General features: G+C 42.9%; 1 protein-coding gene across 1 annotated transcript in view; it reads right to left on the reverse strand.

The window, feature by feature from the left end:
- LOC134749489 (ATP-binding cassette sub-family A member 2-like) overlaps positions 1–16604 on the reverse strand; it is a 62917-nt gene that overhangs the window by 26358 nt on the left and 19955 nt on the right. The window contains exons 18-23 of the mRNA XM_063684429.1: positions 12334–12565; positions 4566–4648; positions 3907–4120; positions 3439–3660; positions 1887–2009; positions 723–929 (exon numbers count right to left, since the gene is read on the reverse strand). Coding sequence (XP_063540499.1) covers positions 723–929; positions 1887–2009; positions 3439–3660; positions 3907–4120; positions 4566–4648; positions 12334–12565 — 1081 coding nt within the window. The remainder of the gene's footprint in view (positions 1–722; positions 930–1886; positions 2010–3438; positions 3661–3906; positions 4121–4565; positions 4649–12333; positions 12566–16604) is intronic.

Raw genomic sequence — 16604 nt, forward strand, 5'->3', positions numbered from 1 at the left:
CATATCAGTTTCATACATTTAATATGGTTGCGTTCACATTTGTCTGATGCACGCTGCGTCAGACAAATATGCACGCAATCATATTAAATGTATGAATCCGATATGCGTCACGACACAACACAACACGACACGTTAGAAAAATATGAACCGGGCTAGACTGCATCATGATATCCATTGGATATACTAGGATCATAGAGTAACTTATACTAGAGCGGTACTGTCATAGTAAATTTTGTAACCCCAGTAAATTCACTGCCATCTGTCGACACACTTTAAAACTAAAAATAAATATTTATAAAAATACGAAAAAAATTATTTAAATATGGATAAATGATTTTTTTTATTTTCATTAATTATTTTTATGATTTTGACTCATGTTTTTTCACTGATATGCGTTAAAATTGTTAAATAACAAACGAAACCGTCAACGCCATCTATACGACAGTAGGCCAAAGCTAGTAGCGCCCTCTGAACGAGAATCAAATTTTCTTGATTTTTGAGGCACGTTTTTTCATTAGACTGTATCCATCTATTACGGAGTTATATCTATCTTTGATGAAACCGATATGCGTCACGACACAACACACGTCAGACAAATATGAACTGGGCTAGACTGCATCGTGATATCCATTGGATATACTAGAAAATGCATATACCGCAGCACTCGGCCGTTTCAAAGCCTGTTGATGGCTGTATGGAATATCTAAGATAAAAGAACTTACTACAACATTTAGCCGTTTCAAAGTTGTCAGGGCCGACTAACGCCGGGCAGCGGTCCCTGTTCAGGTTGCAGTAGGCGTTGGTTTGCGCCGCAGAGGCTAGTTGCGCGAGGCCCGCTGTGAGCGTGTGTGGAGCGAGCAACGCGTAGGGCAGAGACAGGAGTTTGTACCAGAAGCTTGTAGATTCAGGGATGTTGGGGGTTATTTGACCTGTAACGAAAAATATTGTTATAATAGGGGATATTACTGCAATGTTCTGCCACCAGAGTGCAGGAATAGCCTATTAAGTAAACCATAGGTAACTTATACACACTGTACCTTTAACAGGTTTTTGACAAGTTTTCAGAGATAATAAAATATGACATTGATGCATCAAGGCGGTTTGTTTACAGAGGACCTACCGGGAAACGCGAATTCGAAATTTCGCTATCTGCCTCTTTATCGCTCGAATATGCAAGAGTGACAGAGATAACGAAATTTCCATTTTCTTGTGTCGCGATAGACCCTCAGATTGTGGTAGTGGCGCCTTGGCGCCCACTACGCAGAGTTTCGCGTAATATTCCCTATTGGTTCGTCATACTTAAATCTATGGACTCATTTTAAAAAAAAATTTGTTTTTGTAGGTAGAAGAGAAGCTTGTAGTTTGAAATATGTGGAATTCTTTTCTTAAGGCCGTTCCATCGGTTTGCCGCTATCACTGTCACATTTCGCAAGAAAGAACGGGAAAGACCATGCGCGCCAAGTGTCAATTTTGATCGAATTTTGTAGATTTTTATTTATTTTAAAAACGTTGCCTTACAATATCGAAATTCGAAAGCGGTAAAATTACTATTTAAGTTAAGATTGTATTTTCTTCTTTTTTTGTTTATTCACATAATAAATAACCGAGTATAGTTGGATTAAAAGTCCGAGTTAGAGGTTACTTTGGGAATTAATTGTATGGAGCGAAGTGTCATAATTCGTATATCGGAAGCTTATAAATTAAAAATAATATAATCGAGAACTACATATATTTTTTCCACGTCTACGAATATCAACGTCTCTTAGAAAAATATGATCATATAAGGGGGATTTTTCGCTTTCTGGCTCGGGGAACCACCTTAACCAACTACTCCAAGGCAGAACGCGGCGCTGGAAACTGTAAATTCTAAAATGTAGGGTACTGACTGAAGAGGAAGGCGATGACGACGAGCACTGTAGAGGCGGCCGTGTAGCTGAGCAGCGTGCTGGCCAGGTACACCAGGCCCAGGAATGCCAAGGTGCCCAGTACTAGTAGCACGCAGAGCGCCCCTGGAAACAAAACAATATCATAATTTCGGATCATGGATGCCAGAGGATGGACGGCGGAACTCTTCGGTGGCTATTAGTAGACTTCGAAATAAAACTCATAATTATGATTTTAAAAATGTTTTTTTTTTCACAGAAACTTATTTACAAATAATTGGACTTAGTTTTTTTTACCAGAGTTATACATAAAGTTATTATTTTATCTACCTCTTATAATGTCTATAATACTAATAATATCTACCTACCCTTACCATCATAACATTTTACCCAACATGAATCTATAACCTATCTGTATCTTTATAGTAAGTATTTATATTTATTTATTTATTTATTTATACTTTATTGCACATAAAATAAGTACAAATGGTGGACTTAATGCCTTAAGGCATTCTCTACCAGTCAACCACTGGGCCAAAAAGAGACGTTTGTTGGTGCAGGCTTTGTACTGTATTTGAAAATAATTAAACGATATCACTACCTACTATTTACAAATTAAATACTAATTATAGTATACCTATTATATTTAAATCATAAACTTAAACATATACTTTGTATGATACACTTACATACATATCTACATACATACTTATACATGTACCTACTGTGAAACATTACTTACATCTTTCAGACAAATGCTTGCGCAGCATACGCTTGAACGTGAATTTACTTATATTATTTGTATTTTTATATTTATCCCAAATAGTTGTAAGCTACCCTCCGGCCCGGGGTGCCACAGAAAACCAGCGCTGTGGTATTTATTTATACAAGAGCATTTGCCGAGTGGCGTCCTTTTGTAGCCACTATAGCGGCGTCAAAATTTGTTGTAATTCCTTAACCCTTACCTTACTCCTTTTTCTATAACTACCATTGTACCTAGCTTTAAGTGTTTAGTGAGTAAGTTCTTTTTTGTAACTGAAGTGGCGCTGTTTGTAGAAGGTTTTTACAATAAATGTCTCTTCTTTCTTTCTTTCTTAAATAGGGTAAATTCCATCATCATCATCCATGAGATATATAAGAAGGGAGATTCGGACAGGAACACTTTTACCGGCTAAAATTGCGCAAGTATCCTAGGGAACGAGGCCATGCGCCTTTAGTTTCGCAAGTCTGCGCCCTTGGCACAGAATAAATAATAGTACTAGGTACAGAAGATTCACTCTCTAACAAAACGCGTCTACGACAGATATGATCGCTAGGTGGCGCATGCGCGAATAGGCGTCCGTTCCGTAGCGGTGCGCGGCATGTACTACAGACCTCAGAACTGGGGGCGGCCGCATGTACTTGTAGCGGCGCGACGAAATCGCGGAGTGAGTCACGCCTGCCCTCGGTTGATTGCCCCTGTCTACGGCAGCCGAAAGCGCGCACACACAGTCACACAGTAATACACAGGGGAGTAACGCAGTAGTCGTAAACATAGACGGGTATAGCTACTCACATATGAACCCGGGCTGGTCGAACGTGCTGTCCTTGTCCACGGCAGCCGCCAGCACGCACACGGGCAGCACGCACGCCACCAACGCTTGCAGGAGTTGCGCTGCAAGCGTGGCGCTCCAGTGCAGTGCGCGCGGCGCGCCGGCCATCACGTGCGCGTGCCGCGCGCCCGACAGCCGCTCCGCGCACGGGAGCTTCGAGAACGTGCACAGGTAGAAGAGAACCACTGCCGACAAAGACATACGGTGATAGGGAGCGTGCATAAACTGTAGATGGCGGCACAGAAGCCCCTGTTCACTGGCGCGAAGCATTATTAGTTTCCAAGTTTAAGCCACTAGAAACGTGTGGAAAGGCACGAAGGCGCCCCGCAATGGATGGTTACGCGTAGTAATGGCTTATGCGTGCTGAGCGCGCTACTAAGGAGATTGAGAGCTATAAGGGAAATTAGTTAAGAAGTATGATACAATCTCACCCATAGCGATGTTACAGGTCCATATAAACTTCTGTTCATTTTGCTTGGGCAACTTGATTTTATCCTGGAAAGGCACGAAGGCGCCCCGCAATGGATGGTTACGCGTCGTGATGGTGTGTGCGTCGGCTCCGGCTACAAGGCGAGTGCTGAGCGCGTTGCTGAGCAGGTTGAGGGCGACAGGGGCTGCGTGGCGGACTGTGGTCGTGTACAGAGCCTGGTACAAAAAATGTTACGCCGTGAGAATCAGACATACTTACTATCTCCGGATAAAAATTTTATGTTTACAAAATCAACGTTTGTAATTCCTACATATTTATTTTAAAAATAATAAATCAGTAGGTATAGGTACAAAAACTTGTGGCGTGACAACCCCGTGCCGACACTCGCAGCTCGGTCATAAAACTGCGGCGCGCAAAGAAGATTCACGGTTCGTGCGCGGTTATAAGTTTCAATTTTGCTTGCAGGCGGCGAGTGTAGGTATAATTGTATACCTAAATCTGACTTTCGTGAAGGAGTGAATTTTCTCTACGGTAGTACTATTAGTTATTCTGTGGTAAAGGCTTTCGTATACTTTGTGGAGACTGATATACATTAAGAAGTCCGTAACTTTTAATTAAAATCATATGAAAAACAATTAATATAAAACCTATAATGCTTACCTTAATATTTGTGTCATTGATCTCGATCCCCACAAGGTACTTGTTATACTCCGCGATGTCTTCTTTGCCGATGCGAATTATAGCTGTAACAAAAACAAACTTAATTTAATAAAACGTTGAGGATGATGTTACTAGTGCGTCGCGCTCTTATCGCTAGTTAGAAAGAGACAGGTACACTGAGCTAGGTTAGTTGTCAGATAAATAAATAATAAATAAATAAATTGTTCGAGCCAAATGGGCTAGCATCCGAACCTCATTTATAATTTAAAACTATTAACGAATGAACTGCATCATTCGCCGTTCATTTCATTCATTTACTTGTCAACCAGTCGAGGACTGATTGACGGTCTGTTCAAAACGGGAGCTCGACGCGAGCGCACGGTGCGCACGGCGCAGCCGGGCATGGCGGGAACCAGAGCCCGCCATCTTTAGTCACCTCATGTCTTATTGACCGCGGCGGTCCCATGCAAAGTTACGCGATTCAGTATATGTAGCTAAAGTTTAGAGTAGAATAAGCTTTAAGTATAGACTTGTGAACTGGTAAACGAATTACACTCAATTAATTAGACTCAGTGCTTTTCATTACGCATCACGTGCCCAAGTCAGTCCTGTAGCAGGAACCCTCGGCACGCAGCCTCGAGGCGAGCTGCTGCGTGTCCCACAGCTAGTCGGAGAGCTGGCATCGTCGACGAGGCGCCGACGAGAAACTCCACGACGGCCGGCGCGGTACGGCGCCGAACCACGTGGCCCCAGGTCAAGAGTTCATGGACGGTGAAGTATCTAGATCCTAGGGATTTAGGGCGCGCCTGGCTCGTGGATTACATCGCTGTAAACAGCGTGGTGGCCCATAAGTTATACCCTAGCTGACCCATGTCGGGGAGACTGGGTTGGCTAACTTCACATGGTGGTGTCCCGGTCGGGGAACTGCCTGTAAGCGACGCGAATTTGGTTTTGTATTTTTTTCTTTATTTTATTAAAAAGAGGGTGCTTGGAAGTCTGAGTAGTATGTGCCGGTTTTGGGACACCGAAGGGAGCGTGCAGGGGAGGGGGGACAAACGGAGGTTTGTCTGTCATTGGCTCCCAGCGGTCAGTCGATCTATACGAGTGCGCGGTATGGTACACGCTTCTCGCTGTCCAAACACCCTTACGTTATTTTGCTTTAAAACTGCATATTATTTCACCACGTCCCTTACAAGCTGGTCTTCGAACCGAATTCTGAACCCTGAATGTTTCATACTCCGAAAAAAATGAGCACACGAAGCAGTGCTAAGAAACAAGAAGCAAAGCAAAAGGAGCTTAAGGCCAACAAGGAAATACCTACGCCGAAACAAGAACCAGTCTGCCAAACGACTCAAAGCGACGAATCTGCAAAATTAAAATCGATAGATAAGAAAAAGGAGCTACTCGATAAAACAATTAATGTAGATGTGGGTAGTGCAAGTGAAAAGTGCAAAATGGACGACTTTCCTAAATCGAAATCTATAAAGTCTACTCGAAAGTCGAAAGCATCAGGTTCTGCGCGTTCTTCAGTCGTGGCTAGAAAGAAGTTGCTAGAATTAGAAGCGGCAGAAGCGAAAGCGCGTATACAAATGGAATTAATCGACAAAAAGCTAGCGGCGGACCTAGCACAATTGGATGAAGAAAACGAAGAATACAGTTCACAATCGGAAGCTAGTGAAATTCACACTAGTAAAGAAGTGGAGAAATGGTTAGAACGCAGTCATCTAGAACTGAAAGAGCAGCCTGTGCCACCAACGGAAAATACATTGGACAAGCTGTGCCCGCCGCCCGCGCCGCTGGCTGCACCAGCGCGCGAGGGCACCGAAGATACAGTTCACCTACTGGCAACTGCACTCAAAGACATAGCCGCAGTCTCCTCTACTAACGGACCTAACGCTCGAATGTTGAGCCGCCTCTGCACGCCGCGAGATTTACCCTCGTTTTCCGGTGATCCAATGGAGTGGCTCCAATTCAAGCAGGCGTATGACGAATCAACTGAAGTGTGCAATTTCAACGACAAAGAAAACCTGTGGAGACTACGAAAATGCCTTCAGGGACCAGCTAAGGAAGCAGTAACCTCTCTGTTAATTGGAGCCACCGCACCAGATCTAGTGATGTCTACCCTAGAGCTACAGTTTGGGAATCCCGATATTATTATATCAAAAATTGTGCAAAGCATCAACAAACTGCCAGTGATGTCTCAAGAGTATCATAAGGATATAGTGTCATTCTCCGTGAAGGTGAAGAATTACGTTGCAGCAGTAACAGCTATTGGTCATGATGAGTACTTAAGGGGGATGAAAATCATATCTGTAATTCTGTCAAAATTGCCAACTGTGTTAATATCCAAATGGGTCGACTACAGTTACCCGCTTATCAACGAGGGCAAGAAACCACGGCTCGCTATTTTGTCAGAATTTTTAAATGACGAAGCTCTCAAAACATCAAAAACAGCTGTTATCCTCGCGAACACTTACGGTGATACTAAACGTAAACAAAGTGACTTTTACCGCTCTCAAACCGTACTAGTGCAGAATGAACTAAGTGACGATATATGTAAATTTTGTCGTACGTGTAAACACGACTTAACAGACTGTAAAATGTTTAAAAAATCGCTTCGCAAAGACAGGTGGGCTTATGTGAAACGTCATGGATTGTGCTACAAATGTTTAGTGTCGCGCCATAACAAAGAAACCTGTCCTGCGCCCTGTTGCGATAAGGAAAACTGCGGACAATCTCATCACCGGTTGTTACATTACGTTACGCGCGCTAATAATTCAAATCCTCAATCTAGTGTGAACATTACGGAAATAATAGACACCGACGTAAGTGAAACGCGATCTGAGACTGTTACAAACATTAACTCGACAAGCTGCAAAGTTTTGTTACAAGCTGTACCTATTTACATACACGGACCTAACGGTATAATTAGTGTCACTGCATTATTGGACAATTGCTCAACGGTATCACTGATAAGCGCCGACCTCGCCGCCCGAGCCGGATTGCATGGTACCAAACAAAAAATGTGCGTTAGTGGGGCATGGAGTAACTCCGAACTTAAGTGCGAAAGTGAGGTAGTGGACTTTGATGTGTCAAACAAAGATGGACAGATGTTTACGCTACGTGCTCGCAGTGTTACAGACTTAGACTTACCTTCGCAAAATGCATCTAAAGTGAACCTTATGCATTATGACCTTAAGGTTGAAATTAAAAATCAGTTATGTAACACTCGCTACGAGAAGCCTCAGCTGTTAATAGGGCAGGATCACTATCATCTTATGATGCCACTGCAAATAATAAAGGGCAAGTCCGAAGGATCTTACATAACTCAGACTGTTTTAGGCTGGTGTGTTCACGGTCGCGTCACAGCACCGCGCGATAAGGGCCAGCGGCTAGATTCGACCTTGTTCATAACCGAGGACCTGCAAGTCGAAAATGAGCGTGCACTACGGGAAATACACGAAGAAGTACGCCGCTCTTTTGCCATTGAATCCATGGGCGTCTCATGTAATCCGCGCCAGAACTCCGAGGACCTGCGCGCACAGGAGCGACTGGAACAAACTGCTACATTGTTAGAAGGAAGGTGGCACGTTGGGCTTCCATGGAAAGACCTTAATTGCAATAAAGAAAAATGAAACGGGATGTTGGCTATGCATCAAGGTACACTGAAAGAATAAATCACCTGTTCGATAACGATTACGCAATGGAGGTCGGCAACCCTAAGCTCACGCCAAAAACATGGTTTCTACCCCATTTCGGGGTTGACAACCCTAACAAACAAAAATTAAGGCTCGTATTTGATTGCGCATCCAAAAATAATGGCGTTTGTTTAAATGACTACCTGTATAAAGGACCTGATCTGCTCGTATCATTATACGGAATAATGCTACGATTTCGCGAAAATAAAATCGGAATAACTGGAGATATCCAAGATATGTTCCTGAGAGTGAAAATCATCCCTGAAGATCAAGACGCTTTTCGTTTCCTGTGGAGAAACACATCTGAAGGCTCCGCTGCTCCTGACGGCCCTATAAAAACATATAAGATGACATCTTTAATATTTGGAGCGAATTGCGCGCCATTTATTTCCCAGTTCATAAAAAACAAGAACGCCGTGCGCTATGAGTCATCGATGCCGGCCGCTGTATCTGCAATATGTAAACAACATTACGTAGACGATTATATTGATAGTTTTGAAGACGAAGAAACTGCAATAAAAGTGGTAAAAGAAGTGGCCTATATACATAAACAAGGCGGGTTTAACATTCGTAACTGGACGAGCAACAATGAAACTTTAATAAATAGTTTACCAAAAGAGAACTTAGGTTCAACGGCCATAAGGTTCAAAATCGATCAACAAGATGATGGCGAACGCACGCTCGGATTAGTTTGGTTTCCAAAGGAAGACTTACTTGGTTTTGATGTCTCTTTCAAACGCATACCAGAGGCAATCATATCTGGAGAGAAAATACCTACAAAGCGAGAAATGCTGAGAGTTGTCATGTCGATATTCGATGTCTATGGGTTTCTATCACCGATAACAATAAGAGGAAAAATAATAATCCGTGATACCTGGAAACAAGGATTGCTTTGGGATGACATAATTCCGGAAGAATTATTTAAAAAGTGGATCGAATTCCTCGAGCTATTAAAACGCGTAAGTTCAGTGCGCCTGCCCCGATATTATCAAGCCGCCGTGCGCGCGAGTGAGACAGACGATGCACCGAATGCACCGAATAGTGAAGGCCGCCCGCCGGCTATGTATACTAACCTACAACTGCATTTGATGTGTGATGCGTCATCGCAAGCCTTATGCGCCGTAGCGTACTGGCGCTGGTTAGATAACAATAACCGCTGGCAATTAGCATTCGTTTCTAGTAAATGTCGAATTTCACCTGCTAAACATAGAAGTATTCCACGATCGGAACTAGAAAGTGCATGCCTAGCAGCGAGACTGGCACATAGTATTATCAAAGAGCACAAAATGACCACGGAGAAAATATATTACTGGACTGATTCGACCTGTGTGCTTCACTGGATATATAACGATGCACGTACCTATAAAGCGTTCGTGGCGCATCGGCTCGGGGAATTAGACGAATTAACTCAATCTACTCAATGGAGATACGTACCTACGAAAATGAACGTAGCTGATATTGCTACACGAGACACCTGTGAATTCAAAATGCTGGAAAATGAATGGTTTCACGGTCCCGACTTTTTGTATAGCAATGAGGAAACTTGGCCTTCAAGTAAACAGCTGACGACGCCTAACCCTTTGGATCTAGAGTATACAATGATTGTAAATGTATCTCCTGAAAGCTTACCAGCTGTTCCTGAACCTGAACGGTTTTCGTCGTGGTTAAGATTGCTTGGAGCTACCTGTGCTATACTTGTGTTTATAAATAAATGTAAAAAACTTACCTGCGAGATTAATGGAGACCTGAAGGAAAAGGCAGAGCGCTTGCTTATCCAATATTCCCAAGCGCAGTCCTTTCCTGAAGACCTGGAGAACCTGAAAAATAAAAGAAATTTAGATCGGAAAAGCAGATTACTTACCTTGACGCCATTTCTGGATGAATACGGTATTCTGCGCGTCGACGGACGAATTGGGGCGGCTCAGGAGGTACTATCGGAGACAAAACAACCCGTAATCCTCGATGGAAGTAATCATGTCACTAAGTTGATTGTAAAACATTATCACGTGACGGCCGCACATGGTAATCAAGAAACAGTGGTAAACAACCTGAAACAAAAATACTGGGTTATTCGTATTCGGCCAACTGTGAAACATGTGAGCAGTAAGTGCATGTTCTGTAGAATAAAAAAAACGCAACCGCAACCACCTAGAATGGGTGACTTACCTCCTGCCCGCATGGCCCATCACCAGCGCCCGTTTACCTTTTGTGGGATTGATTTGTACGGACCAATGGAAGTGACAGTATTAAGACGCCGAGAAAAGCGGTACGGAGTTTTATTTACGTGTCTTACCATGCGAGCTGTTCACATAGAAATAGTCACGAGGCTCACGGCCGACGCACTAATAATGGCTCTGCGAAGGATGGCGGCGCGTCGTGGTTGGCCTCAGCAAATTTTTTCGGATAATGGCACAAACTTAAGAGGAGCTGATAATGAACTTAAGAAGTGTATCAGTGAATTGAATGACGCCGCATTAAAAGATTTAGCCTTAAAATATGGTACCACTTGGAATTTTTTGCCACCAGTTAGCCCCCACTGGGCTGGCGCGTGGGAGCGACTTATTCGGTCAATAAAGGCATCACTCAAGGTGGTATTAAAAGAACAGGCTCCGCGAGATGAGGTTTTGAGCACGCTCATGGCAGAAGTCGAACAGATGGTTAACAGTCGTCCGCTTACACACGTCACAGTTGAACCGAAAAGTGATGAAGCCCTCACGCCAAATCATTTTTTACTTGGCAGTTCTTCCAACTTACCGACTCTCGGTTCATTTGACCAATCTGACATGTACCTTCGTAAACAATGGCGAACCTCTCAACGACTTGCAGACCTATTTTGGAAGCGGTGGGTACGAGAAGTACTGCCACAGATGATCCCTCGCCAGAAGTGGCACCAAGACCAACGACCCTTGCAAGTGGGAGATCTGGTATTGGTTGTGGATCCTGCGTCACCCCGTAACGTTTGGCCTAAAGGAATAATACAAGAAGTAATTCCGGGGAGAGACGGTCGCATAAGAGTCGTGCAGATAAAAACCAAATCTGGAACACTACGTCGATCAGCTGCACGCGTCGCATATGTACCTACTGAGGTTGAGTAAGTGCTGATGCAGCACTTGGGGTGGGGTATGTAAGCGACGCGAATTTGGTTTTGTATTTTTTTCTTTATTTTATTAAAAAGAGGGTGCTTGGAAGTCTGAGTAGTATGTGCCGGTTTTGGGACACCGAAGGGAGCGTGCAGGGGAGGGGGGACAAACGGAGGTTTGTCTGTCATTGGCTCCCAGCGGTCAGTCGATCTATACGAGTGCGCGGTATGGTACACGCTTCTCGCTGTCCAAACACCCTTACGTTATTTTGCTTTAAAACTGCATATTATTTCACCACGTCCCTTACACTGCCTTTGCTGGCTTCATTTGAGGTGGACTCCAAGACGGAGCTGCCTTCGTGCGCATCATTGAGGTGGACTCCATGAGGGGAGCTGCCTCTGCACGCAACATTTATAATGGTCCATGAGGGAAGGACCATTGTCCGCTTCACTTTTGGTGGCCCATGAGGGGAGCGACCATTGTCCGCACCATAAATATTATAGCACATTCTTACATAGATTGACTAAGTCCCACGGTAAGCCTAAGGAGGCTTGTGTTATGCGTGTTATGGGTACTGAGGCAACGATATATATATATATACTTAAATACATAGACAGCACTCATGACTGAGAAACAAATATCTGTGCTCATCACACAAATAAATGCCCTTACCGGGATTCGAACCGAGGACCATCGGCTTCACAGGCAGGGTCACTACCCACTAGGCGAAACCGGTCGCCAAATCAAATAAAACGTGAAAACGTACCAAGTTTGGGAACAAATCAAATTATTTTATTAAATATTTTGATTTGTGTTTTTAAGTAGTCACACTACTATATATAAATTATAAACCGTAATAGATGTCATATATTAAAGAAAAAGTGACGAAGCCCTCCAGTGGTGACGGCCGAATTCGAACCGGCGTCTTAAGCTTAGGCCACCTCGCCACTGGAGGGCTTCGTCATTTTATTACAGTTTGTGAAAACGTACCATCAACGACATTTGGCACTTCCTCAAAGTGCACTCCCTTGAAGCCCTTGCGCAGCATGTCTCGCGCGTCCTCGTCCACGCGGAGCAGCACGCGGGGGGGCTGCGCACGCGCCGTGTACAGCTGCAGGGTCATGGCCACGTCGGCGTCCGGCTGCTCCGCCTGCTGCGCGCCGAACGGGTTGTTGTTGGCCACGGACGTGAACGCCCAGAGGAGTAACGTCACGAATACTATCTGGAATGGGGTTTTGAATTAACATTATTCAAACACAAGCTTTTGCCCGCGACTTCGTCTGCGTGGACTTAGTAGCGGCAGCTAAAGTAAGTATAGCGCCGGGAAAAATTCTCATAGCGATTATTACCCGCACCCGACACTGCCACCATTAGCCCGAGGGGCTAAACACAAGGAGACTGACAACAGTGGAGTCAAATCAATAAATGTAATCCACCAGAATATAAACCGTCTAGAAAATAAGACCTATAGATTGGAATGCGAACTCCAAATACGCGATCCTGCCGCTGACGTGGTTTGCCTGACGGAGCACTGGTTGCAGTCAAACCAGCTAAGTACAGTCAATATCCTTAACTACTCCCTTCGTGCTCAATACTCGCGACCCTCGCGTCGTGGCGGTGGTGCCTGTATTTACGCCAGGACCGAACTAATAACGATGGAGCGACCAGAAGTTGGAAACCTGTCAGTTGAGATGCACTTCGAAACCTGCGCCGTCGAGTGCATCGGCGCCGACCTCATTGTGGTGTGCATTTACAGACCTCCTAGCGGTGACGTACAATTATATTTTTCTAAGCTAACCGAATTATTAAATATGACAATCATGCAAAATTACAAGATCTTGTTAGTCGGTGATATTAACATAGATTTGTTGACAAAATGTAGCCAGACATGTAAAATGAATGATATAATCAAACAATATGGATTTAGATAATTAATTAATATGCCTACTAGAATAAGCACTTTATCTAGCACTTGTATCGATCACGCCTTTACTAATGTTCCGAAATCTGACATCCAAAGTGTATCTTGTATTGAGCTTAACTTGTCTGACCACGTAAGCATAAATGTCTCTGTAAATATTAAAAATAACTTGAATACAAGTAATCATGTATTAAAGCGAACCTTTTCAAATAGCAACATAAATAATTTTATTTTAAATATGGAACAATATAATTGGGTTGAAATTTATGATAAAAATATATGTCCTGGTGCTAAGATAGGTTTAGTTATGAACGTAATTAAGCATTATTTTGACATATGTTTCCCACTTAGAAAACAGTTGGTAAAAAACAATGTGAGTACCTGGGTTACCGAAACGGTTCGACAAATTCGTTACCGAATACCCAAACTTAAGTTAGAAATATCTAAAGCGCCTAACGCTAGCGGGATACGCCCGACCCTTGAAAAAATGGAAGTACTGTATTGGTCCACGCTGAAAACTACTCGTTGTGAATATGTAAACTGTCGGATAGCTAGATCGAATAAAAACTTGTCTCGGTGCATATGGCGCATAATCGCCTCCGAAACATGGAAAAACTCAAATAAGAATAATAGTGCCATAAACGTATTTATTTCTAAATCAGCTGGTGAGAGCGATAACGCACGCGCCGCCGCCGCCGCCGACCGTCTAAACCGGTACTATACACAAACAAATGTAAACAAAACAAAGCCGTGTAATCGCTCTGCTCTTATCTATTTGTATAACTATTTACCAATGTATGTGCCTACATTCCAGTTTGAACCCTATACTCTAACTGAAATAGTTAATGCATTTAAAACAATTAAACGAAAAAAATCCCAAGATATAAATGACATGTCTACTTGCGTGCTGGATTATCTACCGCCGGTGGTCGTGTCATTATTCCTGCTATTATTCAATGAGTGCCTACTTAACGGAGTATACCCAGACATATTGAAACTTATAAAAGTACAACCCATATATAAGGGGAAGGGCGAAATGGAGCTCGAGAAATGTTTCCGACCAATATCTCTAATACCCATTATGTCTAAAGTGTTCGAGTATCTTATGAGTTCTTCACTTATGAGACACTTCATAGGAAATGGTTTATTAAATAAGCAACAGTATGCATATCAAGCGGGGCGGTCGACGACAGACGCGACGCGCGACGTCGTGGCGCGGACGCTGTCTCATCTCGACGCCGGGCGACAGGCCGCTGCTATTTTTTGCGATCTGTCGCGCGCCTTCGAGATGATCGACCATTCTCTGCTCCTTGAAAAATTATCTAGGTATGGTGTCGGAGGCCAGTTTCATGGCACCATACGCTCCTTTCTAAATAACCGTAAACAGAGTACATGCGTTATGAACTCTAAATCGAACTTAGAAAATGTTGGTAATATTGCTGTACCGCAAGAATCGACAATGGGAAATGTCCTATTTTTGATCCTGGTAAACGACATCTCATCGGCAAGTCCCGATTTGGAGTTCATAACGTATGCCGATGACACATGCATCCTGGTAAGTGCTGACAACCTTCAAATTTTGAATTCTAGGGTCCAAATTGCTATGCAACGAATATCTCAATGGTTTGCTGCAAACGGAATGCTATTAAATTTAGAAAAAACCAATATTTTATATTTCCAGCTTAGACATAACATCAACAACAAATTAGTTATAATGCTAAATGACATCGAGGTACCACAAGTTAAAGAGGTAAGTTACCTAGGCTTCATCCTGGATTCCGGTCTCACGTGGTCCCCTCACATCGACCGTATGAGCGACAAACTGTCTTCCGCTTGCTATGCGCTTTCAAGAATAGCACCGACCTTGACACATGAAAATGTGATAAAAGCGTACTACGGATATTTTCATTCTGTTCTTATTATGGGTGCTGACCTGTGGGCGACGGCGGCTGACCGCGAAAGGCCTTTCAAATTACAAAAACGTGCTGTTCGTATCATAAGCGGAAAGCCATATGATCATCCCGCAAAAAGTTTATTTAAACACCATAAGATTCTCACTCTTCCGTGTTTACATATTAACCGCATGTAAGTACGTTAGGGCAAACGTGGATCAATACGCTACCCATTCCCTGGCCCGTAGAAGTAACCGGCTAATCGTCCCGCGGTGCAGGCTTGCAAAGGCCCGAAAGTCACTTGGGATCTTAGGCCTAAAATTGTATAACTTGCTACCTGAGGAAATAAAATTAGCTAAAACGGATAAAAAGTTTGAACCGAAATCTTAAAACAATGTTAACTGACTTAGCATGCTACAGCGTCGACGAATTTGTTGAAACGTGTACTAACCCTAAGTAATTTATCTCCTAATTAATATGTATAAGCAAATTTATACCTTATAAATTAAAATGACGACTTGTTAAGCCATATGCGACCCTATTGTCTACTGTTTACGAACCTGCTTTGCTCAAAATATGTTTTATTTAATAATAATTAAGTTTAAGTGACATAAATACTTACTCTAGAAATGTTGTACCTACTATGTACCTACCTATTTTACTGACCTGTAAAACATTAACTTTTACCAATAAATGTCTTGTATCTTGTATTCGATTTGAGCATATTATGCACAAAGATTAGCCGGCACTTTATTAATTATCTCAATTCCACCCCGCTTTTTATTTTCTTATGGGATGATTTTCGGGATAAAAACTATCCTATGTCCTTCGCGGGGACTCGACCTATCTCTATGCCAAATTTCATCTAAATCGATTCAGCGGTTTAAGCGTGAAGAGGGAACAGACAGACAGACTTTCGCATTTATAATATTACTAGCTTTTGCCCGCAACTTCGTCTGCGTGGACTTAGTAAACGCAGCTATAGAGTAAGAATAGCGCCTGGAATTTTTTTCATAGCAATCTAAATTTGATCATATTATGCACACAAATTAGCAGGCACTTCGTTAATTATCTCAATTCCACCCCGCTTTTTACTTCCTGAAGCAATGATTTTCGGGATAAAAACTATCCTATGTCCTTCTCAGGGACTCAACCTATCTCTATGCCAAATTTCATCTAAATCGGTTCAGCGGTTTAAGCGTGAAGAGGGAACATACAGACAGAAAGACAGACAGACAGACTTTCGCATTTATAATATTACTAGCTTTTGCCCGCGACTTCGTCTGCGTGGAATTAGTAATTGGGTACCTTAATTCTTAAACAAATCTGCTTTTTAATCCACCCTTTTTCACCCCCAAATTGGTCCATGCTATACATTTCCACCCCATTTTTTACACCCTTATGGGGATGATTTCGGGGATAAAAGTTATTCTATATCCTTTCCCACA

This window comes from Cydia strobilella, chromosome 18 (genome assembly GCF_947568885.1).
Source record: "Cydia strobilella chromosome 18, ilCydStro3.1, whole genome shotgun sequence".
In the NCBI taxonomy this organism is placed as follows: Eukaryota; Metazoa; Arthropoda; class Insecta; order Lepidoptera; family Tortricidae; genus Cydia; species Cydia strobilella.